The following is a 24991-nucleotide window of genomic DNA, read 5'->3' as shown; positions in this document are numbered from 1 at the left end:
CTGTCACAAGCTCATCACCCTTTTCCACTGGACTATTCGAGCATAACAGCGCCACAACTACTGCCAAGATACCAGACATGGTTCGCAGTGTCTGGTTGTGCACCAGCTGGAGGCTAAAGGGCGTGCCACCTCTTTCAGCTGCAGCATGTGGCACCATTGGCAGGCACCATCCACAAACACAGCAGGTATATGGTCGCTGGCAGGCGACACGATGGGGAAGGCTACAATCCTAGTGAAGTGACATATTCAGTCTCTCTGGAGACAGAGAATGAAATGTAGTAATCTCTCAGTTCATAAAATCTGGCATTGACACCCCACACAGCAGCAGCGGATGGTGAACTGTGTGGTGGACAAAATAATGAGGCAAGGTGATCTCCACAGTTATAGCTACTGACAGTGCCTTGAGTTTGTGGTGGATTTGCTCCTTGAACAACACCCCTGAGTGACTGTGGCCTCCTCCTTTGAACCTGTTTCCCCTTCTCCCTCCCTCCCTCCTCCTTTGAGCAGCTTCTGTTCTGTGTCGCCCCTGTTTGCCCTCCCAAGTTGTACTTTAATTCGAGGAGCAGTCCAGTTGTACCCCCATGATTGCAAACAACTGGGGGTTGATCAGAAACCCAGAGGCCAGGGCAGAGTTTCAGTGTCTTCCACACCCATCACTACAGAGTTATACAACTCGAAACAGTGATAGAAAACTCTCACCACATGTAGAATTGTGGCAACAAGCAGAAGGCAGAAGTTTCACACCCAGATAAGAGGGAGAGGGAGAATCAATTTGAGAGGGCGAAGGGAGAATTGGAAGTGTCAGTATTGCAGTTGAATAAAGGGAACTATGGAGCTATGAGGGAGGAGCTGGCCAAAGTGCAATGGTCACCACCCTAGCAGGGATGGCAGTGGAACCACAATGGCAGGAATTTCTGGATATAATTCAGAAGGTGCAGGATCAGTTCATTCCAAAGAGGAAGAAAGATCCTAAGGGGAGGCGGGGGCAGCCGTGGCTGACGAGGGAAGTTATGCACTGTATAAAGATAAAAGAGAAGAAGTATAACATAGCAAAGATGAGCAGGAAGCCAGAGGACTGGGAAACTTTTAAAGAGCAACAGAGGATAACTAAAAAGGCAATACACAGAGAAAAAATGAGGTACAAAGGCAAACTGGCAAAAATATAAAGGAGGATAGTAAAAGCTTTTTTAGGTATGTGAAAAGAAAAGAAAATTGGTTAAGACTAAAATTGGGCCCTTGAAGTCAGAAACGGGTGAATTTATTATGGAAAACAAGGAAATGGCAGAAGAGTTGAATAGGTACTTTGGATCTGTCTTCAATAGGGAAGACACAAGCAATCTCCCAGATGTAATAGTGGCTGAAGGACCGAGGGTAATGGACAAACTGAAGGGTATTTATATTAGGCCGGAAATGGTGTTGGATAGACTTAGGCCTGAAAGCTGATAAGTCCCCGGGACCTGATGGTCTGCATCCCAGGGTACTTAAGGAGGTGGCTCTAGAAATCGTGGACTCATTGGTAATCATTTTCCAATGTTCTATGGATTCAGGATCAGTTCCTGCGGATTGGAGGGTGGCTAATGTCCTCCCACTTTTCAAGAAAGGAGGGAGAGAGAAAACAGGGAATTATAGACAGATTAGCCTGACGTCAGTGGTGGGAAAGATGCTGGAGTCAATTATAAAGGATGAAATTACGACTCGTTTGGATAGCAGTAACAGGATAGGTCAGAGTCAGCATGGATTTACGACGGGGAAATCGTGCTTGACTAATCTTCTGGAATTTTTTGAGGATGTAACTATGAAGATGGACAAGGGAGAGCCAGTGGATGTAGTGTACCTGGACTTTCAGAAAGCCTTTGATAAAGTCCCACATAGGAGAATAGTGAGCAAAATTAGGGCACATGGTATTGGGGGCAAAATACTGAGTTGGATTGAAAATTGGCTGGCTGACAGGAAGCAAAGAGTAGTGATAAACGGGTCCCTTTCAGAATGGCAGGCAGTGACCAGTGGGGTACCACAAGGTTCGGTGCTGGGACCGCAGCTGTTTACAATATACATTAATGATATAGATGAAGGCACGAAAAATAATATGAGCAAATTTGCTGATGACAAAAAGCTGGGTGGCAGTGTGAAATGTGAGGAGGATGTTATGAGAATACAGGGTGACTTGGACAGGTTAGGTGAGTGGACGGATGCATGGCAGATGCAATTTAATGTGGATAAATGTGTGGTTATACACTTTGGTGGCAAGAACAGGAAGGCAGATTACTATCTCAATGGAGGCAAGTTAGGTAAAGGGGAAGCACAACGAGATCGAGGTGTTCCAGTCAATGAAAGCAAGCATGCAGGTACAGCAGGCAGTGAAGAAAGCTAATAGCATGCTGGCCTTCATAACAAGAGGAATTAAGTATAGGAGCAAAGAGGTCCTTCTGCAGCTGTACAGGGCCCTGGTGAGACCGCACCTGGAGTATTGTGTGCAGGTTTGGTCTCCAAATTTGAGGAAGCACATTCTTGCTATTGAGGGAGTGCAGCGTAGGTTCACGAGGTCAATTCCCGGAATGGCGGGACTATCATATGTTGAAAGATTGGAGCGACTAGGCTTGTATACACTTGAGTTTAGAAGCATGAGAGGGGATCTGATTGAGGCGTATCAGATTATTAAGGGAGGCAGGACGCATGTTTCCGCAGATGGGTGAGTCCAGAACCAGAGGACACAGTTTAAAAATAAGGGGTAGGCCATTTAGAACAGAGTTGTGGAAAAACCTCTTCACCCAGAGAGTGGTGGATATATGGAATGCTCTGTCCCAGAAGGCAGTGGAGGCCAACTCTCTGGACACTTTCAAGAAAGAGATGGATAGAGCTGTTAAAGATAGTGGAATCAAGGGTTATGGGGATAAGGCAGGAACAGGATACTGATTGTGGATGATCAGCCATGATCATAATGAATGGTGGTGCTGGCTCGAAGGGCTGAATGGCCTACTCCTGCACCTATTGTCTATTGTTTATTGTCTCTAAGGCAAATTGAATTATAACGTGTCTGGCAGCATCTGTGGACAAATCAGACTTAATGTTTCAGGTACAATGACCCTACCTCAGAACTCTCAGTATTCAGGGAAAAGTTATTCTTTCTGCAGAAGATAGGATGGGGAGAGGGGCTAAGGAGTAAATGATAGGTGGGCATAGACTCCAAAGAGAGAGGAGAGAGGTTGGACAGACAAAGGAGTAGGTAATGATCAGCCCAGCAGAATGAGTAGCTACTAATGGGGCCAGTTAGTGGCTAACAGTGTGTAGCCTGGGTGACTGCTTCCCAGAACAGCTATGTTCCGCTCGCAAAAAAGATCCTGAGCTTCCAGTTGTCTGCCACTTCAACACACCACCCAGTTCCCCGGCCAACACCTCTGCCTCTGGCTTGCTGCAGTGCTCCAGCAAACCGCAGCACAAGCTGGAAGAACAATGCCTCATTTTCCACTTGGGAGCCCCACAGCTTCCAGACTCAATATCGAGTTCAACAACTATAGGGCTTGAGGAACCTTCCCCCATGTCCTTACTCCACCCCCTACAAACCAAGCCTGCTATTACACTCAACCCAGTGTTAGCCACGAACGGTGCCCATTAATAGTTATTCACCTTCATGGCCTGATTGTTACCCATTCCTTTGTCCGTCCAGCTGCTCTTCTGCTTCTTTGGGCTGTATCCCCACCTATCGTTTACTCCTTACCCCCTCTCCCATCCTATCTTGACCATTAAAAACAACCTTTTCCCAGCTCAGATAACCAGGTGTAGAGCTGGATGGACACAGCAGGCCAAGCAGCATCAGAGGAGCAGGAAAGCTGACGTTTCGGGCCTAGACCCTTTTTCAGAAATCTTTCTTCTGAAGAAGGGTCCAGACCTGAAACGTCACTTACCTGTTCCTCTGATGCTGCTTGGCCTGCTGTGTCCATCCAGCTCTACACCTCGTTATCTCAGATTCTGCACCATCGGCAGTTCCTACGTTCTCTTTTCCCAGCTACCAACAGTTCTGAGGAATGATCACTGGACCTGAAACCTTAACTCTGCTTTCTCTGCACAGATGCTGCCAGACCCGCTGAGATCTTCAAGCAATTTATGTTTTTGTTTCTGAATTCCAGCATCCATAATTCTGTCGGTTTTTATTTTGAATTCTAACGCCACACTGCAGAGGGACACACTGCTATCTGCACAATGGCTTGGTGCTGTAAATGCACCCTACCAGTAGATAGCACTCTTACAAGGCTGTCCATCTCTGTTTGCTAATTCAAGGAGCACCTCCCCATGTTCAGTAGACAAGAACAGTCAGCTCCTGTATTGTGTTTGTAGGATTTTCACTTTAGAAACTTACACTAAATAGATTTTGCTGTTTTAGTTGAGACCTTTGACAGGAAGAACATGCTTTTTTATCCAATCAGCACAGGTAGGGTTACTACCTTTCTAGCAATGTGCTTGAGACCAGAGTGTGTAGGCGTTTGATTCCTGGACACTGTGAGGATTAAGTAACAAGAGAGTAACATTAGGGGCATTTTAAACACTTTTAAAATTTCTCTTTTAATTTCCTGGCGGTAAATGTTTTGACGTTTGGCAGGGTGGGTGATTGGAATGTGGAGGTCATGTAACATATCCTTCAGGATTAACTCTGAACTGAGTTGGTAACCTCAATGCAGATTGGTTTTAACTCTGAGTCCAGAGATGAAAGTCTGGCGTCTAACCGACTGTGCCACCCCATCCCATTTAGAAATGGTTTTTAAAAAATTAAAGTTACTTGTCTCAATCCAGCCACGAATGAACGATAATCTAGGACAGAAAAGCCAAGGCCACGCATATTTTCCACAGGATCAGAGACAATTAAAGGCAACCAAATGCTTGCAAACTTGTTTCTATCAGACTGTAAACGGAGGTGAAACGGCAGAAGTGACTCTATTTCCCAATTTCTGTGCCCCACAGGATTTCTCGAGGTCTCGTTCTCCGCAGCGCCATTCTGACTCCGGTCGTGCGAAACAGTTATTGGTGACAGAAAACAGAAGAATAGAAAAACTCTTCAAGGAAATGTGCGGGTCTCTCTACATTTCATCTCTGTCCCGGTAGCAGCACAGAAAATGTTGAGCTACCAAAGATTGCATTGTGACCTGAGTAGATATCTCTTGCTGTGCCTGTTCATGTCACTGAGTTACCAACCCAAGCCAGATTGTGAGCTGTGGAAAGGCAAAATACATGGGCTAGGGAAAAGGAGGAAATTCGGAGTCATTGTAACCCTAAGCTGTCCCAAAGTGCAGCTAATGGCTAGCACTGCAAGATTAATGGAGCTTTGGGCTTTAGTTACTCTGTGTCTCTTCACCTTGACAAGCCACCTGTAGGGGATGCAAATTTTTACAATCTCTTAAGACACCAATAATTTTTTTTTAAATTCACATTTCTAGTTAATAATGAAATGATAATGCAAGAAAAGCTCATGCCCTTAGACTTTCACTGTAATAAATGATGCATAGCGCCATTGACTAAATAAATGTCTCTCAGTTCTGAAGAAGTGTCACTGAACCTGAAGCATTCTCTCTCCACAGATGCTGTGAGACCTCCTGAGCTTTTCCAGCAGTTCTTTTGTGTCTTTGATTTTGACCCATTGAGTCACAGCACGGAAACAGGCCCTTCAGCCTGACTCATCATGCTGGCCAGGTTTCCCAAACTGAACTAGTCCCATTTTCCTGTGTTTGGCCCATTTCTCTCTAAACCTTTCCCAGTCATTGCATGTCCACATGCCTTTTAAATGTTGCAACTGTACCTGCATCTACCACTCCCTCTGGCAGCTTGTTCCATACACGCACCACCCTCTGTGTGAAACATTTGCTCCTCTGGTCCCTTTTAAATCTTTCCCCTCTAACCTTAAACCTATGCCTTCTGGTTTTGGACTCCCCCACCGCAGGAAAAAGGCCTTAGCTGTTCACCCTATCCATGCCCGTCATGATTGTATAAACCTCCACAAGGTCATCCCTCAGCCTCCTACACTCCAGGGAATAAAGTCCTGGCCTATGCAGCCTCTCCCTAAAGCTCAAATCTTCCCCTCTTGGTAGCATCCTTGTATGGGCGGCACGGTGGCTCAGTGGTTAGCACTGCAGCCTCACAGCACCAGGGACCCAGGTTCAATTCCAGCCTCAGGTGACTGTCTGTGTAGAGTTTGCACGTTCTCCCCGTGTCTGCGTGGCTTTTCTCCAGGTGCTCCGTTTTCCTCCCACAGTCCAAAGATGTGCAGGTTAGGTGGATTGGACATGCTCAATCGCCTGTAATGTTCAGGGATGTGTGAGTTATAGAGGGGTGGGTCTGGGTGGGATGCTGCAAGGGGCGGTGTGGACTTGTTGGGTCAAAGGGCCTGTTTCCACACTAGGGAATCTAATCTGAATATTTTTTGCACTCTTTCCAGTTTACTAACATCTTTCCCACAGCAGGGTGACCAGACTGTAAACCACAAAACAAACCGTTCCCTATTTTCTATTAGAACACAGCATCTCACACCGCAGCATACTTTCAGTAGATGTTGAATTCTTCCAGAAACAGTCCAAGATGATTTTTAGCTCCCGACTGTTTATTTCTCATCTTGCTGTTTGTCAGTCTTGAAACTTACAATTTCAGAACTGTCTTTCACAATAATTTCTTTCCCTGAAGATTCTGTCTCTAGCGCAGCTCGCTCAACCTTCCAGCTTTGTTTTAATACTTCACAAATTCAGTCTTTCAAAGCTGAGCATGTGTTTGCATCCACCTTCCTGGATAATAAACCTCAGCATCTTATCATCCGCAACCACTCTCACTCTCCCAGATCCTTGGAGACTAACCATGTTTGAGTTTCCAGGGGTATTTTGCGCACTTTCCTCTCCAAAATCCACTTCTGTGGCAACTTAAGTGATGTGGGCCCTGTGTCCAGGTAGAGGTGCTGATGAGCTTTCTTAAAGACTCTAATTCCCTTTTACCTTGGAAGTAAACCAACACTGTTGATATTTCTCTGTGATTTTGGAAACTCACAGTCTGTGCATTGTTAGCACATAGCCTGCTGCTACAGTCTTCATGGGCAAAACCTTGTACCCACTTCCCTATAAAACAATCTGACCCCCCCCCCCCATTTAATCCCTAACAGTCAAACTGTCAGGACTCACTGTCAAGCAGACATAGAACAGGTTATATGACTGTCTTAATTTTGTCTTAAATTAAAGTCACAGTCCAAAACACAAATTTGATAAACCCCATAGTTGTAAGCAATTGGACTAGGACATCAGAAGGAGTTAATTCTCTCTCAAAAATACAAAAAAAAATGAGGGTTTGTTGTGAATTGCCTCGTTCTAAGTACTGTTTATTTGATGATTTGTGGAATTTTGATTTGCAAGGCACTAAACTACTGCTTTTATCATGATCTCACTTTCTTAGATTTAATAATTTGGAATGTGTGTTTTGAGATTCCATTGCACCAACGTTGTTTGCTCCCTTTTTTTAATGAGGTACGATCTCGCTTTTAAAACGTACCCTCAACGTTCTGTTATCAAAGCAGTTGTGAGAGCAGTTTATTCCCAGCCTGTATGTTGAGGCTTTCAAACAGGGGTAAATTCTCAGCAAAACAAGTAACGTAAAAAGTCAATTTTGTTTCTCTTTACAGAGAAGAGATGAGTGTTTGTGCTTCTCCAGAGTCATTACAGCTAAAAGGGTCAGGAGATGTGTGCAATAAACAGTCCACATCTGCAGATCGAGGCGAGTCTACAGAAAAGGTCAGTAACTGTTCGTGAAAACACTTTTTTTTCGACTGACATCATCAGGCCAGCCCCCTGGGATCTGTCAAGATTTGAAGAGAATGGGGAAGATGTTGGAAAAATGATAGGGGTATTGCCAAGTAATGGTCACAGAATATCAAGTTTTGGTGTTGGAAACTCTTTGCTGCTGGAGAATGAGAAGGCAAGGGTGAAGAATTCCACAGTTTGAAGAATTAGGAAAGAGGGAGTCTTGGTAGATAAATGCTGCAGTGATGTGGCTGGAGTAGGAACAGTGTTCAGATATCAGAAAGAAGGAATCTTATAGGTTCGGAAGCTCAAAGACCATTGGGTGCGTAAAGCAGGTGGATAAGAAGATGAACGGAGGGAGAGAGCGAGAGAGAGAGAAACAGGATAATTTTCATTCCTCTTTTATTTTGTGTTAGAACTGTTAAAAGTCCGGAGTGGTTGAGACCTTAAGGCAATGAAGAAGGAAATGTGTTCCCCCTCTTCTTGTTTAGGGGCGGCACGGTGGCACAGTGGCTAGCACTGCTGCCTCACAGTGCCAGGGTTCGATTCCACCATCGGGCGACTGTCTGTGTGGAGTTTGCACATTCTCCCCCGTGTCTGCTTGGTTTCCTCCGGGTGCTCCGGTTTCCTCCCACAGTCCAGGGACGTGCAGGTTAGGTGGATTGGCTGTACTAAATTGCCCGTAGTGTTCAGGCATGTGTAGATTAGGTGGGTTATTGGGGGAGGGGTCTGGGTGGGATGCCCCAAGGGTTGGTGTGGACTTGTTGGGCTGAAGGGCCTGTTTCCACACTGTAGGGATTCTACGATCTTTGAGATTTTGAGCCAGTCAGTGAGCAGCTGGTCTATTCTTCTTGATTCCTAGCCTTCAGACAGATCCCTTCAATGCCAGGTCTATTTGCCATCATTTACATTTCACTGGTATTATCAGATACCCACCGTTCAAATCAAACTTGTTGAGTTGTAGTTTCTGATTTTGGTGCCATGTGGCACTTGGCGAGTGCTGGGTGACGTAAAAAGATTAACACTTCCCTTTCCTCAGTCAGAATCTCAGCCTAACTTCAGACTTCGGTTTGGACAATTTAAAGAGCTCGCAAGCAGCCTGAGAGGAGAGTTGTGCATAAGGAAGGAAATAGAGAGAAATGAACTTGTACATCTTCAGGTGCTGTTCAAATCCAGATGCATCAAGCTCTGAAACCATTCGCTGTCATATTCCTACGCACAGCAGCTTGTGTTTTACCTCTTATCTTTCCTGTTCTCATCAAACCATGGCTATTCTCTGCAACTCATTGCGTTTATGTGCAGTGTGATTGTTACTACAGAGTTATACAGCATGGAAACAGACCCTTGGGGCCAACTAATCGACACTGACCCTCTTCCCAAACTAAACCAGTCCCACCTGCTTGCGTTTTGCCCATACCACTCCAAACCTTTCCTGTTCATGTCTCTTTCCAAATATTTTTAAAATGTTTTTACTGGACCTGTATCCACCACTTTCTTCGGCAGTTCATTCCACACATGAACCACACTGTGTAAATTAGTTGCCGCCCCCATTTCCTTTTGAAATCCTTCTCCTCTCACCTTAAAAATATACCCCTTAGATTTGAATCCTAGAGGAAAGACCCCTGTCATTCACCCTGCCAATGCCCCTCATGATTTTATAAACCACTATGAGATCACCCCCCAGACTCCTATGCTCCAGTGGAAAAGTCCCAGCCTTTACAGTCTAGTTTTATAACTCAAACCTTCCATTCCCAGTAAATCTTTTCTAAACCCTTTCCAGTTTAATAATATCTTTCCTAAAGCAGGGTGACTATAACTTCACACAGTACTGTAGAAGTGGCCTTTCCAATGCCCTGTACATCTCAACATAATGTCCCAACTCCAATACTCAAAGGACTGAGCAATGAAGACAAGTGTGATGAACACCTTCTTAACCACTCTGTTTATCTGTGACGCAAATTCCAAAGGATTATGTACCTGAACCTCTAGGTCTCTCTGGTCTACAACATTACGCAGAGCCCTATCATTCATTGTTTCAGTGCTGTCCTTGTTTGTTTTACCAAAATGCCACACCTTGCATTTATCTAAATTAAATTCCATTTGCCACTTCTCACTGTTACAATATAATATAGTTAATTAAAGCCACAAAGGGAAAATAAATAATGAAGAAAATGGGAAAATAAAATGCACAGTTTTGTTAATGTACCAGGTGAGTGTCTGAATCATTAATTCCCAGGATGTTGGCAAACTCGCATTTGGACTTGTGCATGGGAGAGACCACAGGGAGCAGTATTCCAGAATGGAGCAGACAGGAGAGAATCAGACTGAGTGAAGGTGATGGCAAATATATCTAGGGGGTTGGAGGACAACCACAGAAGCAGACCATATTCCGGAGAGCTGGAGGCTCTGAGAGTGGTCATGAAACTCTCAACAGGGGCTAGCTATGAGGAAGATTTGAATTGGCAGCCAATCATTTTGAACAAGTCCCGGGCATTGCCACATATGTGTTGCTGGTAGCCAGAGAGCATGTTTCTCTGGTTGTAAGCTAGCTTACAGCTCACTTGCTTGCAACAAACTCACTCTCTGCACACTTCCACTTCGAATCCTTTCTGCTCACATCTCGAGGATCAGCGAAGAAAAGTAGAAATTGCAGGAAAATCTGGCAGCATCTGTGCAGAGAACGTTAGAGTTAACGTTCCGGGTCCGGCGACGATTATCAGCGAGAAGGCTTCTGTGACAATGGGTAGAGTGCCTGCAGTGCTGAGTCACGGACAGTAGATGGCAGGAGGGGCCCCCTTGTGATAACACTTGCCTGGAAAGAATATTAAACGTTGTTTCCAATTTTGTGGTCTGGGTGTCGAGAAGGGTGTTGGGGCTGACACTGGGTTGTGTGGAATGAAGGAAACCTCCACTCCCAACTTCGAATGCAAGTTATTATTAACAAATCAATAATAATTTTGACAATTACCTGCTTCCGCAGCTTGTAAAGAGTAATGTGCTGACGAAAAGACAGTTATCAGCTTTCCCCACTCACAACAGGCCATAACTCATGCCCCAGCCAGTACCAGCAAAGATCCTTTAGGAATTAAAGTAGGATATCGCTCTGTTTGCCCCAGCAAAAACAAGCTCACCCAAAATGAAGATTTCCCCTAAATGCTTCCACAGTGTAAGCCCTTCTTTATAACAGGGACATCCCTCTTCTGGGCCATGCTGTTCACACCTCCGCTGAGGTATTGACTCCAATGACCCATCACCAAATAACTCACGACTCACCCCCACCCCCAACCCGCACTTGACCTTCCTCACCACATACCCACCCCCAGATCGTTTTACTCTCTTCCACCCGTCCCACCTTCTCTTTCCCCTTCCCCTTCCTCTTCCCTTTCCTCATCCTCTCCCCTCCCACTCAAACAGGGTAACAGCCCCATAGACAAATATCTATATTACCTGGCACACACGGGGGCCCAGGATCTGATGCTGTGAGTTGTTTTTTGCCTGTGATTGAGCAGGAAGGGGCTGGGTTCTCTGTTGATTATGAGTGAAATGAAATGGATTTTCCCCTGAGCCTGCAACTCCAGGGGTGGTGCATATCTCTCCCAGTGTATTTTTTTTCTCGTTACTTCTGTCTCTCCCTCCCTCTCTCTCTCCATTCCCAGACCCAGCACTGACGCCAGAGGTGTTTGCGAATGGGACATTAGTCGTTTACTGGTTTCCCTCATGTGCACTAGCAGACAGCTGCCCCAGCTTGAAGACTCGTGTTTATCTGACTGCATCCTATCACTGATAGAGCTTGGAGTTCTAAAGCCCTTGTGTCACCCCTGCAGCCTCGTTAGGAGAGCGGTGCTTCAGGACTCACGCAGTTTTGTACTGTCAGCTTATCCACTTGCTGCAAGCCAGACTTTTAAGGGAGCGAACATCACCTGAACCTGCGGGATAACATGGACGCACTTTTGTTTTTCATGCAAGCAGAGCAGGAGACGACGCTGCGCTTTAAGAAGAGGAGTTTCGGATCAATGGGTTTGCATTATGTAGTATTTAATATCACAAAACAAATCTGCATGACATCTGTCCCCATTCAGGTTGGAATTCTCTTGTTGATCACCAGCCTGTCCGCAGGTTCCCATCCACCCATGTTCCCAAGTGTTGAAATATCAGTAGGACAGCCACAAAGTCGAGGTTGAGACACGCTTTTCAAAAAAATGGGAGAAACAGCACCCTACTGAAACACTGATGAGATCTAGCCCAAGCCAGTCTATATTCTCCTGCTTCCTGTTTCAGGCAGCAAACATGAATTTTGTTTGGCTGTCTGCAAATAAAATCCCTTCTTAGCTTTGGACCACGGATTTGAGGCACTTTGTTGGTTCGGAGCAAGCCGCCTCCTCCATTCAATAAGAGCATGGCTGGTCTAATAACTCCACTTTCCTGTCCAGCTCTGATAATCTTCCACCCCTTTACTTGTCAAGAATATTTCTGTGTTGGTCTTAAAAAATATTTGAGCATTTCCTTTACTGTCGTCTTTTGGGGAAGAGATTCCCAAGGATTCTTGACCTCTGTGAGGAAAATAAAATATTCTCCTGGTCTGTGTTTTAGCTAAAACCCAATGTGTTCAGGGCCTGTTTGTGAGGAGCTTGGATGCAATCCAGCCCTGATGTCTGTCATCATTGCTAAAGGTAGTTTTCAGCTTCCTGAGAGCTCGGAAAAAACTCCATCACTTGCTTGAAACCGAATGCAGACTTGCCCTTCGTGTTCAGATTTGATGTGTGACAGTAAAAAAAGTGGTAAACGCTTACATCAAATTATTTAGAAGTTACAGTAAATAGGCGAAGAAGAGTTACTTTCTTCTTTTCTTATTTGACATCTTGTTTGATACTTAAAACACAGCGCTACCCCACCCTGTTCTCCCACTGCAGCTTCAGGGTCTATCTTTTTTTTCTTTATTCATTCACAGAATGATGGTGTCACTGGCCAGGCCAGCATTTATTGCCCATCTCTAATTGCCCAGAGGGGGGTTAAGAGTCAGCCTTGTTGCTGTGGGTCTGGAGCCACATGTAGGCCAGACCAGGTAAGGATGGCAGTTTCCTTCCCTAAAGGATATTAGTGAACCAGGTGGGTTTTTCCAACAATTGACAATGAATTCTTGGTCATCATTAGACTCTTAATTCCAGATATTTATTGAAATCAAATTCCACCATCTGCTGTGACGGGATTCGAACCCAGGTCCCCAGAACATTATCTCCGTCTCTGGATTAATATTCCAGCAATAATACCATTAGGCCATCACCTTCCCTCTCAGATCAAGCTCAGACCCTTCATCAGGCTCCTAGTGGGACAAACCAAGATCCTGGGAAATTTATTGATTCTCTGGGCCAGTGGTATATTTTCAGAAATGTTTTCTTTTAAGTATTTCCATTCCTTGCAGCACTGAGACAGGCTCCATTGTCTCCGATATGCAGGGGGAAAGAATCACATTATTAGTTTGATATCAAAATTAGACACTAAATAAAAATACCAAACAATGCAGAATTCCTTAGATTTGTTGACTTTGAATAAGTCAAAGTTCAAATATGATCCTTGACCCAAACTGTTGTCCAAAGTTGCAAGAACATAGACCCAGCTAATGCAGTACACGATAGTTATTTAATTTTGTTTAAAAGGAATAGTTTAAGTATTGTATTGTATTGTTTAAGAATAGAGACAATCATTTCAGCTTTTTTAGGAAATATTCCCATTTTTATCCGTGTTTTGTGCTGGGCACAGTGGGGAGTGTTATTGTTGGGGGGGAAATTAACCCTTTACATGCAACCATTGTTATTGACAAGCACTCCAATGTCAAATGTAGCTCACTTAGATCCAGAGTAAAGCTACCTGTACTCTGCCCCCAAGAACTGTGCCTCAAAACAATGCCCCTACAATCGGCCATTCTTCAGTAACTGAGCTGGATTGCCAATTTGGTATTGTGGTCTGATGAATGTATGTTTTCCATTTTGAGCTTCTTTGCTATGTATCTTTCTTTAAGCTTCAAAGATGGGAGGCAACTCCATTCTCTTACCAGCCCTGACTCTCAGCAAAGTACTGTACCCTCCCCCAAATCTTGTCTGGTTGCATGAAGAGTTTTTAAAAAAATGAAAGTGTCCCTTGCCTGGAGTGGCTGAAAACTGGTTTTGTCCTTCCCACTAACGTGGCAGAGATTCATAGAATCCATACAGAGTGGAATCAGGCACTTTGGCCCATCGAGTCCACACCAACCCTCCAAAGAGCATCCCACTGAGACCCAACCCTCCACCCCTGCATTTCCCGGGGCCAGTCTACCCAACCTGCACATCTTTAGACTGTGGTAGGAAACCAGAGCTCCCCGAGGAAACCCATGGGGACACAGGCAGAGCGTACAAACTCCACACAGATAGTTCCCTGAGAGCGGAGTCAAACCCAGGTCCCCAGTGCTGTGAGGTAGCAGTGTTAACCACTGTGCCACTACGGTGGAAGCCTGTTTTGAAGTCACGGCAGCGAGTCTGTCTCCTCTAGTTTTTCCTTTCCAAGAAAAAGCAGGACTTAATGAGGAAGTATGGAGACAATTCCCTGTGTCAAACTACAGCATTTTGTACAGGGTAGGGATGTGGAATTAAATCCTTTGTGTCTTTTTCCAGCAAGGATTCTGAACTTGATTCAGTTCAAAATAGAATTTTAAAGTAATGACTTTTTTATTTAAACCAGAAGTTAAATTTAAAATAATTTTCATGTCAAAATTTCAATTAACTTCATCTCAATGGCCTTTTGTGGGAGGGAGTTCCGGTTTTCACTACCACTTACGAGGAGCAATTGCAGATCATCGTTCTTGCTCTAAATGCAACATTGTACCTAATCCTTGTTCTGGTCCCCTCCCGCAGGTAATGACTTCTTTCCAACCATCCGAGCGACTTGTTTTAATCATAAACTAAAACAGAAAGTGCTGGGAAACCTCAGCAGGCAACACCAGTGAAGTGAAATCAAAGTTAATGTTTCACTATAAACATCTTCTCCTGAGGGGTCCAGGAATGTTTTCACTATTTTAATACAACTAAGGGTCAGATTCACCCACCAGCCTTGCACATGAGTCTATCCAGGGCACTGACAGTGAATTGATTCCAAACCAATGAAATTCAGACATAATGAAATCTTATTCATAATTTTTTATCCTGGCCACATTTTGGCTTCCACATGTTTCCTTAGGAATAGTAATCCGGGATGAATGGGATGTTATGTAGGTTTAATTCAATGATGTGGATGTAGGTTGATATTTAAATTGCAAGATTGATTTTGATTGCCTTTTCAGTCAAAATGTGAATTAGTTAACTCTAGTAAACTAAAGTGCACTAATCAGAGTAGACCTCGTAAATGTTCCATTAGCAAAGTAACTGTAGAAACATGGATACCATGTTTCTCTCTTGCTTTGGATATGACCTGTTCAGGGTAACAGACCTCTACCTGTCTAGCCGCTTCTTCGCCTGCTATTCCCCCCTCATGGTACAAAGCACTAAGATTGTCACAAAGCATTGCCCCTTCTCATTTCTAAATGTTGCATTCCCACACGCGCACACACACATATATACAGATATACATATATATGTAAAATATAAAACTGTATGAAATCAATCTGTTATGTGACTTCAGTTCTCCGTAACGTAACAAACATCAAATACTTCCAGTAGGCAGGCTGCAAGTGATAGCTCGCTGAGAGAGATTATTGGTTGGCAGAGTGAGCTGGTACAGGCTGATTGGTCATCAGGCTCTGTGGCTAAAACCATGTGGATTGCGCCCTATTGACTCCAAGATCATTCATAACCAATATAGTAGCCTCACATGAAATGTCTCGTTCTGTTCTGAGTCGACTATCTGTAACAACAATAAAAGACAGCAGATAGGAGTAGGCAGTGAGGAACCTTGGGTTTCTGATTTGGCCATTCATTACTGTAAATATGAAGGTGGCTTCTAAGACATTTCTCTCCCTGAGGAGTGTCATTTTGTATGAAAAGGAGCTTTGCAAATCTGCACTCTTTTTGTAATGAGGTTATGAAACGTTTTCCTTGCCCTTCCCTCCCTCTGCCTCGGTTCCATTTACAACCCCCATTGGATGTTGGCAAGTTTCATCTCCCTGGTAGCCATAAGGAGGAACGTAATGTGGCTTGGGAGTACAGCATTTCCCATCTAGCTCTTGTGGGCACAGAAATACAGCTGGCAACGAGGCCTCCTACACCTCATCGTCTGCCCACTGCTTAAGGTTGAGGAGGCACTGCTGTAAGCTGCAGTGTGGCTGAGATTAGAAATTCAGAAGATCAGGGAAGGGCGAATTTGAAACATCGCCCCCTCCACTCCCATCTCAATTGTAGTCTTCTAACTCTTCAGAAGAGCAAATCTGTGCCATCGTGGATTTTTGTGACATCTACATGATAATGAGTTGTGCTGTGGACCCAATCCACGTAGCTCACCCATCTCCAGCAGTTCCCAGAACGTCCACACACCCATTCTGATGTTACCATCTTAAACAAGCTTTACATTGAGGCTGCTTGATAGAACCAACATAATTAAACCCCCAAAAGGTATTATAGCTACACAGTAAAGAATAAAACTGTCTGTGACTAATCTTTGATTCCTAAGTAAAGTGTACATAACCAGTCCACCAGAAGCATTTTTCCTGAGTCATTGTAATGGGGCTGTTGAATGGATAAATGGTGCTGAAAGGTGCAGTGAATTGTGGGCATATCCCTCATCTGTATGTGGTATAGTGAAAGCAATATAGCTTTGTTAACCCATCAGATTTCCACACTGTACATAGGAAATATAAAATGGTCTCCCTGTACTCCAGTACCTGTGATGCAGATTATTGTCAGACCCAACCCAAATTCCCATTTATCGTCTTAATGTGTGGATCTGGTTGTGAATATTTAATGTGTAACCCTCCATTATGGCTAAAGCTGTACCCGTTACAGTAAACTGCATGAAGATGTACATGTGTTAACCTTGTTTTCAAAATAAAATCAATGCTGTTTTCTTTGACTGCTTTATTACATTGGTTAGAGGCAAAGAACATCATTACGCAGGGGAGGCAATGCCTTGGTGGTTTATTGCTGGGCAGTTAATCCAGAGACCCAGATAATGTTCTGGGGATGTGTGTTCAAATCCTGCCATGGCATCTTTAACTCTGGCATTTCTGATGACACTGGAATGTGGTGAATCCAATCTTTGTGTAACAGTTTGACTAACAACTAGTCATTGGTACTGAAGATCTTTTTCTTGATGTGTGTCTGATGCATTTAGAGGTCAGCATCCAACAGGCTAGACTGACCAGATCAAACGACTGAGCGGCCTACATGGAGACCCTGTCTACCTCCTTACGGAGATGTTCCCTATTCTCTTAAACCCAGCGAATCTTTTCTCAGGTTAGGCAAGAATTGATCCATAGATAATACTTAACTGGTTAAAGTCCCGCTGTGCGTCAGAAAAATGCACCGAGAAGCTTCCAGTCACTTGTCCTTCACTGGGTATTGGTCTAACCGAGACCAAGTCCTAATCACCCACCCTTCCCCACCAATCCCGTTCTCACTGACTGACTTCCAGTTTGGCAACACTTGCGTTTTAAATCTCCCATCTTTCTTTAAGTCCTTTGGTGGCTCGGTTTCTGGAGAACCTTCAGCCCAATCACACTCCAATTGTGTGTGTGTGTGTGTGTGTGTGTGCGCGTGCGCGCCTGGGTGTGGGGAGAAGGAACGGGCTGCCCATTGAGACAGCCGTGGCCGATGAGCTGGATTGGTGAAGATTAGTGCGAAGCCAGAGGATCGGGAAGTCTTTTAAAAAGTCTCAAAAAGCATTTAGCAAGGGAGTGGATGAAAATGAGGAGAAGCTTGCTAGTAACATAAAAGATTGTAGGAGCTTTTTGTTAGATGTATAGAAGGTGAGGGAGAGGTAAGAGTAGACATTGGACCACTGGAAAATAAGACTGGAGAAGTAGCAATGAGGAGCGAGGAAACCAGTGCACAGAGGCTGGTATCCCATCAGCACGTTACCCTTTATTTACACATGCACGGTACACTGGTTATGTCCAGCCAGTTCAGAATCTGTCCCCTCAACTGGGAAGATTCTAAATCCCCTGTTTCAGTTGATCCTTTGCTGATGACACCTAGATAGGTGGGGAGACAATCGTGTGAGGAAACTGAAACTACAGCAGGACTTGGGCAGGCTAGAGGAATGAACAAATAGGTGGCAGATGGAATACAATGTGTGAAAGCGTGAGGTTATGCACATTGGCAGGAAGAGTAGAGATGTAGACTATTTTCTAAATGGGGAAAGGCTTTGGAAATCTGAAGCTCCAAAGGGTCCCAGTTCAGGATTCTCTTGAGATTAACATACAGGTTTAGTTGGCAGTTAGGAAGGGAAGTGGAATGCTAGCATTTATTTCAAAAGGGCTAGAATATAAGAGCAGGGATTTTCATCTGAGGCTGTATAAGGCTCTGGTCAGACCACATTTGGACTATCATGAGCAGTATCTAAGGAATGATGTGTCGGTATTGGAGGTGGTCCAGGGCAGATTTGCAAGAATGATCCCAGGGATGAAGGACTTGTTATATGAGGTAAGGTTGAAGACTCTGGGTCTGCACGTGATGGAGTTTAGAAGGATGAGAGGGGGTCTGTTTGAAACTAACAGAATTCTGAGAGGCCTGGATAGAGTGGACATGGAGAACATGATTTTCCTAGTAGAGAGACTAGGACTGGAGGGCACAGCCTCAGAATGAAGGGACAACACTTTAGAACTGAAATGTAGAGGAACTTGTGCAGTCAGCGGATGGTGCATCTGTGCAACACTTGGCTGCAGCCGGCTACGGAGACCGAGTCATTGAGTATATTTAAGACAGAGGTAGTTGAATTGATTGGTATGGGGATCAAAGGTTATGAGGAGTTGAGAAACGTATCAACCGTGATCGAATGGCAGAGCATTCTCAATGGGCCAAATGGCCTAATGCAGCTCCTATATCTTATGGTCTGCTTGTCTGAATCGTGTCGAGTGTCTCCCAGTCAGTGGAAAATAGTGGTCAGGAAACATTTGGGACCTCCTGAGATTATGAAAGGTGTTGTACAAATACAGTTGTGGTCGTGAAGCAGGAGATGATCAGCAGAAGAGTTTTCTAACCAGTTAATGAAGAAATTATACCCTGAATATCCAAATTTTCAATGTATTCACTGACAGATAATTAGAATTTATAAATACGTGGAACTTAGGGCAACAGTAACCTCTGTCTTTACATACATAAACCATGTTTTAATCTGATAAAGTTTTAAAATTAGCATGAAGAAGGATTAAGACAGAATTATCCAATTTTGAAAGGATAAGCAACAAAAGATTTGAAACATTAAAATAAATTGATTAGGTATAAGTTACAAGGGATATCTCAATTGAAGCTAAGTGAAACATGCTTAAAATGCAATGTTGAACATAGACTAAGCCAATACAAAAGAAAACTAAATAAGCAATCCCAGAATTGGATAGTTATAGTGTTAAAATGCAAATGAGAAAAACATAACTGAATATCGCTAAGCATGTAGGGCATGAACTTTGACAGAGAAAATACAGAGACAGACCGAAGATATTTTGTGCCTGATGTATGGGAGTCAGGGAGGGACTTTGAGGATTTTGACTCAGCCACAGCAAAGGAACAGCGATGTATTTCCAAGTCAGGATGGTGAGTGACGTGGAGGGGAGCTTTCAGGGTATATGTACCTGCTGGCCTTACCAGCCTGGATGGAAGTGGCCGTGGGTTTGGAAGAATCTGACGGAGGGTCTTCAGTGAAGTTCTGCAGTGCATCTTGCACATGCAGTTGTGACTGAGTGTCGGTGACAGAGGGAGTGAATGTTTGTGGATGTGGTGACAATCACGCGGGCTGCTTTGTCCGGGATGATGTCAAGCTTCTTGAGTGTTGTCGGGGCTGCACTCATCCAGGCAAGTGGTGGGTATTCCATCACACTCCTGACTTGTGCCTTGTAGACAGGCTTTGAGGAGTCGGGGGTGATTTATGTGCCACAGTATTCCTAGCCTCTGACCTGCTCTTGTAGCCACTCTGTTTATCCAGTGAGTCCAGTTGAGCTTCTAGTCGATGATAACTCCAGGATGTTGATAGTGGGGGCTTCAGTGGTGGTAACACTATAGGATATCAAGGGGCACTGATTAGATTGTCTCCTATTGGCGTTTGTGTGGCACAGATATTATGTGCTTAACAGGGGTCTATTGTGATGCCATTTTTTTCCACACACAAATCCACTTGCCAGGTGGAGCATCATTAAACGTCACTTTGCTTTACAGTTTCCCATTCACAACCACTGGAGGATTCAAACACAGATATCTTTAATGAGGAGAAGCCGTCAAAATTGTGGATAGAGCTAAGAATTTGCACAAATATGTGAAATGTTAAGAAAATGGGTAAAGGCCAACGAAATTAAATACAAAACCCTCAAAATCTTGAAGACTGTGTGTAATAATCTGCAACATCGGCAAATGATGGACCAGAACTAATACAGATTGATGCTGGAGTAAGTCCAGTTACCAGCAAAATTAATACAGCCTGACTCTGGAGAAGAAAAACGGAAATACTGATGCGGGCAGAAATCTGAAACTAAAATGCCACTGCAGAGGCCAGTGGTTTGTGTACAAAGAGAGGAGGCAGACTGATATTTTGGGTGTGGTTCAGTTTCTGTTTTTGACTCTGGATTGTAGCTAATGCCAATATCAACATCTTTTTCATCTGCTGTGGCAATTAATAACAAATAAGATGCAAGATGTGCCAAAAACCTAAAGTCTCAGGGGCTTTACAGGGTGGTAACAAGATGGTCAGTAAGGACAGGCTAAAGTGTGCATGTAGGAAGGTGATTAGGAGGGTAACATTCGCCTGGGTTTCAGTCTACAGTGGGCAAGGCTACTTGTTGCAAACAAGAATTTGGAAAATATTAGGGCCATTATCAGTGGAATAAGAGATGACTTCTCAATGTTCATGAACATTAACGTTTTAAATGCAACTTCTGTTACTATCGTGCCCATAACGTCACTCGCGACTTATAACTTAACCTTCACTTCATCTTCCTCCTTGAACACTGATGCAAACTGCTTGCTTTTACCCAAAAGGCTGCAAGGAGAAGCCTGGGGCTGTGAATCTGATACAGTGGTGGGTACATTGACAGAGGTGTTTTTGAAAGGTAGGATTTATATGCATTTGCAGAAGCGAGGAATGATTAGGGATAGTCAGCAAGGCTTTGTGCAAGGAAAACCCTGTCTCACAAACTTGATTGAGATTTTTGAGGCAGTAACTAAAACAATTGATGAGGGCAGAGCAATAAACATTGTTTATTTGGACTTTAGTGAAGCCTTTGACACAGTTCCAAATGGTAGACTAATTAGTGAAGTTAGATTGCATGGGATTCAGTGATGATGACAGAGTTAGCTGCTCTATTCGGAGTTCCACTCTGCTCACCAGTTCCATCTTTTTTTTCTTCCTCTACTCTCTTCTCTCCGCAGTAATTATTGCCCCCACTCCCATCCCCTGCACTTTTAACGACCTACTGAAGGAGTTGGGTTGTGACAGGGAAGCGTGTGCCAGGAGGACAATGTGCGGGCCGTGTCCTACAGCCACGGTGACAGATCGAGAGTAGGTTGGTGGGACAGTGAGAGCAGGGACGGCGAGAGCGGGGCCGCTGAGACAGTGATAGTGAGACTGTGACGATGAGAGCGGGGCCTAGTGATTGCAACGGCGCCTCCAGCATCGTGGAGATGGGATTTGGGACTGTGAGAGCTGAACTTATTTTTTTCTTACTTCCCTTTTAGCTCTGTCAAAGCTTCTAATTCCAGTTTTTGTAACCAAGTGAGTTCCACGTAATAGCGACTTTGAGCACTTCCAGCTGTACTTATGTATTCCTCAGTACATGTGACAAATAAATAAATCTAAAATTGTCTGAATGGCAAAATTGTACCATAGGAGACAGAGGGTGGTGTTGGAGGGTTGGTTTCTTGGACTGGGGGCCTGTGAGCAGTGGAGTCCCTCAGGGCTTGGTGCTGGGTCCACATTTCTTCGTTATTCATATAAACGCTTTGGTTGAGAATATCAGAGGCATGGTTAGTAAGTTTATGGATGACACCAAAATTGTTGGTATTACGGGCAGCGGAGAAGGGTACAAAGAGATCTTGATGAATTGGACCAATGGACTGAGGAGTAGCAAATGGAGTTTAATTTGGATATATACAAGTTATTGCAGTTTGGTAAAACAAATGAGGGCAAGGTTTATACAATTAATGGTCATGTCCTGGGTAGTGTTGTAGAATGGAAAACTCCAGGGTTTTAGGTACGTGATTCTTTAAACTTTGTGTCACAGATAGACAGGCCGGTTAAAAAGGCGTTCAGCACACTTATCTTCATCACTCAGACCTTAGCATACAGGAGTTGGGACGGTACGTTGAGTTGTACAGGACTTTGGTGAGGCAAGTTCTGGAGTACTGTGCGCAGTTCTGGTCACCCTGCTATAGGAAGGATATTATTAAACTGGAGAGGATTCAGAAAAGATTTACCAAGATGCTTCTGGGAACGGAGGGTTTGAGTGGTAAAAATAGACTGGATAGGCTGGGACTTTTTTCACTGGAGCGTAGGAGGTTGAGGAGTGACCTTGGACAGGTTTATAAAATCATGAGGGGCATTGAAAGGATGAAAGATAGGGGTCTCTTCCCTAGTTCAAAACTAGGTGAGAGGAGAAAGCTTTTAAAAGGTCATGAGGGACAACTCTTTTTACGCATAGTGTGGTTTGTGCGTGGAATGAACTGCCAGAAGAAATGGTTTTTGCACACACAGTATTTAGAAGACATCGGGATAAGTACATGAATAGGAATGGTTTGGAGGGATATGGACCAAACGCAGATGGGTAGGACTGGTTTAGTTTCAGACAAGTTAGACTGAAGGGTCTGTCTCCATGCTGTATACTCTTATGTCCTCTGTCTCGATGTGAACATTGGGTTTTGGATCCTGATGAAGGTTACCTTTCTTCCTAACGAACAGGGAAATCAACTGATTTCCCATTGCAGGATTCCCTACTCCTGACCTGCTCTTGCCACCACAATGTTGATATGGCTGCTCCAGTTCAGTTTTTGCTTAATGGTAAGCCCACAGGATGTTGGTGGTGTGGGGTTCTGTGATGTCGCAGAGTGATGGGTAGATTCTCTCTACTTGGCTATGGCTAGTGTCTGGACAATTGGCTGTTGGGAATATTACTTGCCACTCATCAGCCCATCCTGAAAGCTGTCCAGCATGTGGAGATGGACTGTTTCAGGTGTCACAAATGGCACTGAATCAAATGTAAGTATCAGTGAACAGCCCCACTTCTGACCTAACGAATATAAACGTTTACATACATTTATAAAATACTTTGGGATTGATTTTAAAGTTGCCCTTTAATCCTATTTGTTCAACTCATCTTTGCTGCACATATTTGCTTTCAGTTCTGTCCTTACTTTCTGTAATCCGCCTGGTTATTGCTTTGAATTCTGCGGCAGACATTTGTCATATGTCTCCCTTTTCATTTAAACTTTAACTTCTTTTGTCATCTGGGACAGATTAACTATAAATTCTTTACCTTCCCCCTTCAAAGGAACATGCATAATTTACGCCTGATCTATCTCTCTCTTTCCTGACTGCCATCCTTCAGTTTTACTCTGCATTCGCTTTTTCTAATCCACCTGGGCTCGATCCTCACTGAAACCACTGAAATTTGTTCTTCCCCAAATCGGGGTTTTTACCTTTAATATTTTCTGGGCTCTTTGTATAATTAATGCACAGCATTGTGATGCCCTTGTTGCTGTCTAGGTGACTTGCAACTGTAACAATCCATTCTCCCTACCTCACAAGGGCAACAACTTTCAGTTCAAGTTTCAGAAATCATGTTTAAACGTGGTGGGCTGTTATAGTCATAGAGTCGTAGAGTCATACAGAACAGAAACAGACCCTGCAGTCCAACCAGTCCATGCTAAACATAGTTCCAAACTAAACTGTCCAACCTGCCTGCTCCTGGCCCATATCCCTCCAAACCTTTCCTATTCATGTACTTATCCAACTGTCTTTTAAACGTTGTATTATGCCCACTCCACCACTTCCTCAGGAAGTTCATTCCACACGCGAACCACCCTCTGTGTAAAATACGTAACTTCAAAGGGTTTCAGAGCTAGTAGGAACTGCAGATGCTGGAGAATCTGAGATAACAAGGTGTGGAGCTGGATGAACACAGGAGGCCAAGCAGCATCTCAGGAGCAGGAAGGCTAATGTTTCGGGCCTAGATCCCTGAGAGGGTGTTGACTGAGTCAAGAGTAACTTACAAGGAGAAACTGGGCATATACTTGGAAAGAGATAGTAAGAACTGCCAATGTTGGAGTCACAGGTAACACAGTGTGGAGCTAGAGGAGAACACAGCGGACCAGGCAGCATCAGAGAAGCAGGAAAGCTGATGTTTTGGGTCAGGGCCCTTCTTCAGACTTGACTTCTACCTTGATTTTTAAATCCCTGCCCTTGTTTTCAAATCCCACTTCAGAAGGCTTCCGACTCGAAACGTCAGCTTTCCTGCTCCTCTGATGCTGCCTGGCCTCCTGTGTTCCTCCAGCTCCACACTGTGTTGTCTATATACTTGGAAAGGTTTTGTGGGACTTGCAGTAAACAGCAGCAGTTGGAAAACGATGGGCCAAATAGCCTATGCTGCGCTGTATAATTCCACGTTAATAGAGATCCACTGATCAACTAATTAAAACTATTTGTCAATGTCTACAATTTTGTTTTTCTGCCTACAACAATAGGCTTGCATTTATGTAGCACCCTTAAAATAGCAAGTTCTCACCTGTTTCTCGAAATCAAGCAACATTTCAAGCTGAGGTACATAAGACGCTACCGGGATGGGTAACTTTGGTGATAGAGGACGTAAAGGGATTGTCTGACAGGAAGGAAGAAAGGCAGCAAGTTTTGGAGAGAATTCCAGAGCTGAAGGCTTTATCATCTGAAGACACAGTTGCCAAAGATAGAGAGTTGAAAGTTACGGAAGCTGAAGAAGCTGGATTTGGAGGAATGCTGAAACTGTTTAAACTTTATCGACTGTGACTCGTTATGCAGAGGAGGGTTGAGGACATAGTGGGATTTGAAAACAAGGTGTGGCGGATTGGAGCCGATGTAACGCAGTGAGCACACGAGGTACA

General features: G+C 44.1%; 1 protein-coding gene across 4 annotated transcripts in view; it reads left to right on the top strand.

The window, feature by feature from the left end:
* clip2 (CAP-GLY domain containing linker protein 2) overlaps positions 1-16790 on the top strand; it is a 140832-nt gene extending 124042 nt beyond the window's left edge. For 2 of the 4 annotated variants that reach the window (XM_048557182.2, XM_059655531.1), the window contains 4 exons: positions 4954-5057; positions 7643-7751; positions 8800-8919; positions 11585-16790. In XM_048557182.2, coding sequence (XP_048413139.2) covers positions 4954-5057; positions 7643-7751; positions 8800-8919; positions 11585-11593 — 342 coding nt within the window. In that variant the 3' untranslated portion in view covers positions 11594-16790. Of the gene's footprint in view, positions 1-4953; positions 5058-7642; positions 7752-8799; positions 8920-11416 lie in introns of all 4 variants that reach the window. The other 2 variants (XM_048557184.2, XM_048557183.2) reach the window with 2 other exon arrangements.
* The last annotated feature ends 8201 nt before the right edge of the window (positions 16791-24991 follow it).

Source organism: Stegostoma tigrinum, chromosome 27 (assembly GCF_030684315.1).
Source record: "Stegostoma tigrinum isolate sSteTig4 chromosome 27, sSteTig4.hap1, whole genome shotgun sequence".
Taxonomy (NCBI): domain Eukaryota; kingdom Metazoa; phylum Chordata; class Chondrichthyes; order Orectolobiformes; family Stegostomatidae; genus Stegostoma; species Stegostoma tigrinum.
The sequence above is the reverse complement of the archived record's forward strand: the minus strand, read 5'-3'. Positions and strand labels throughout refer to the sequence as shown.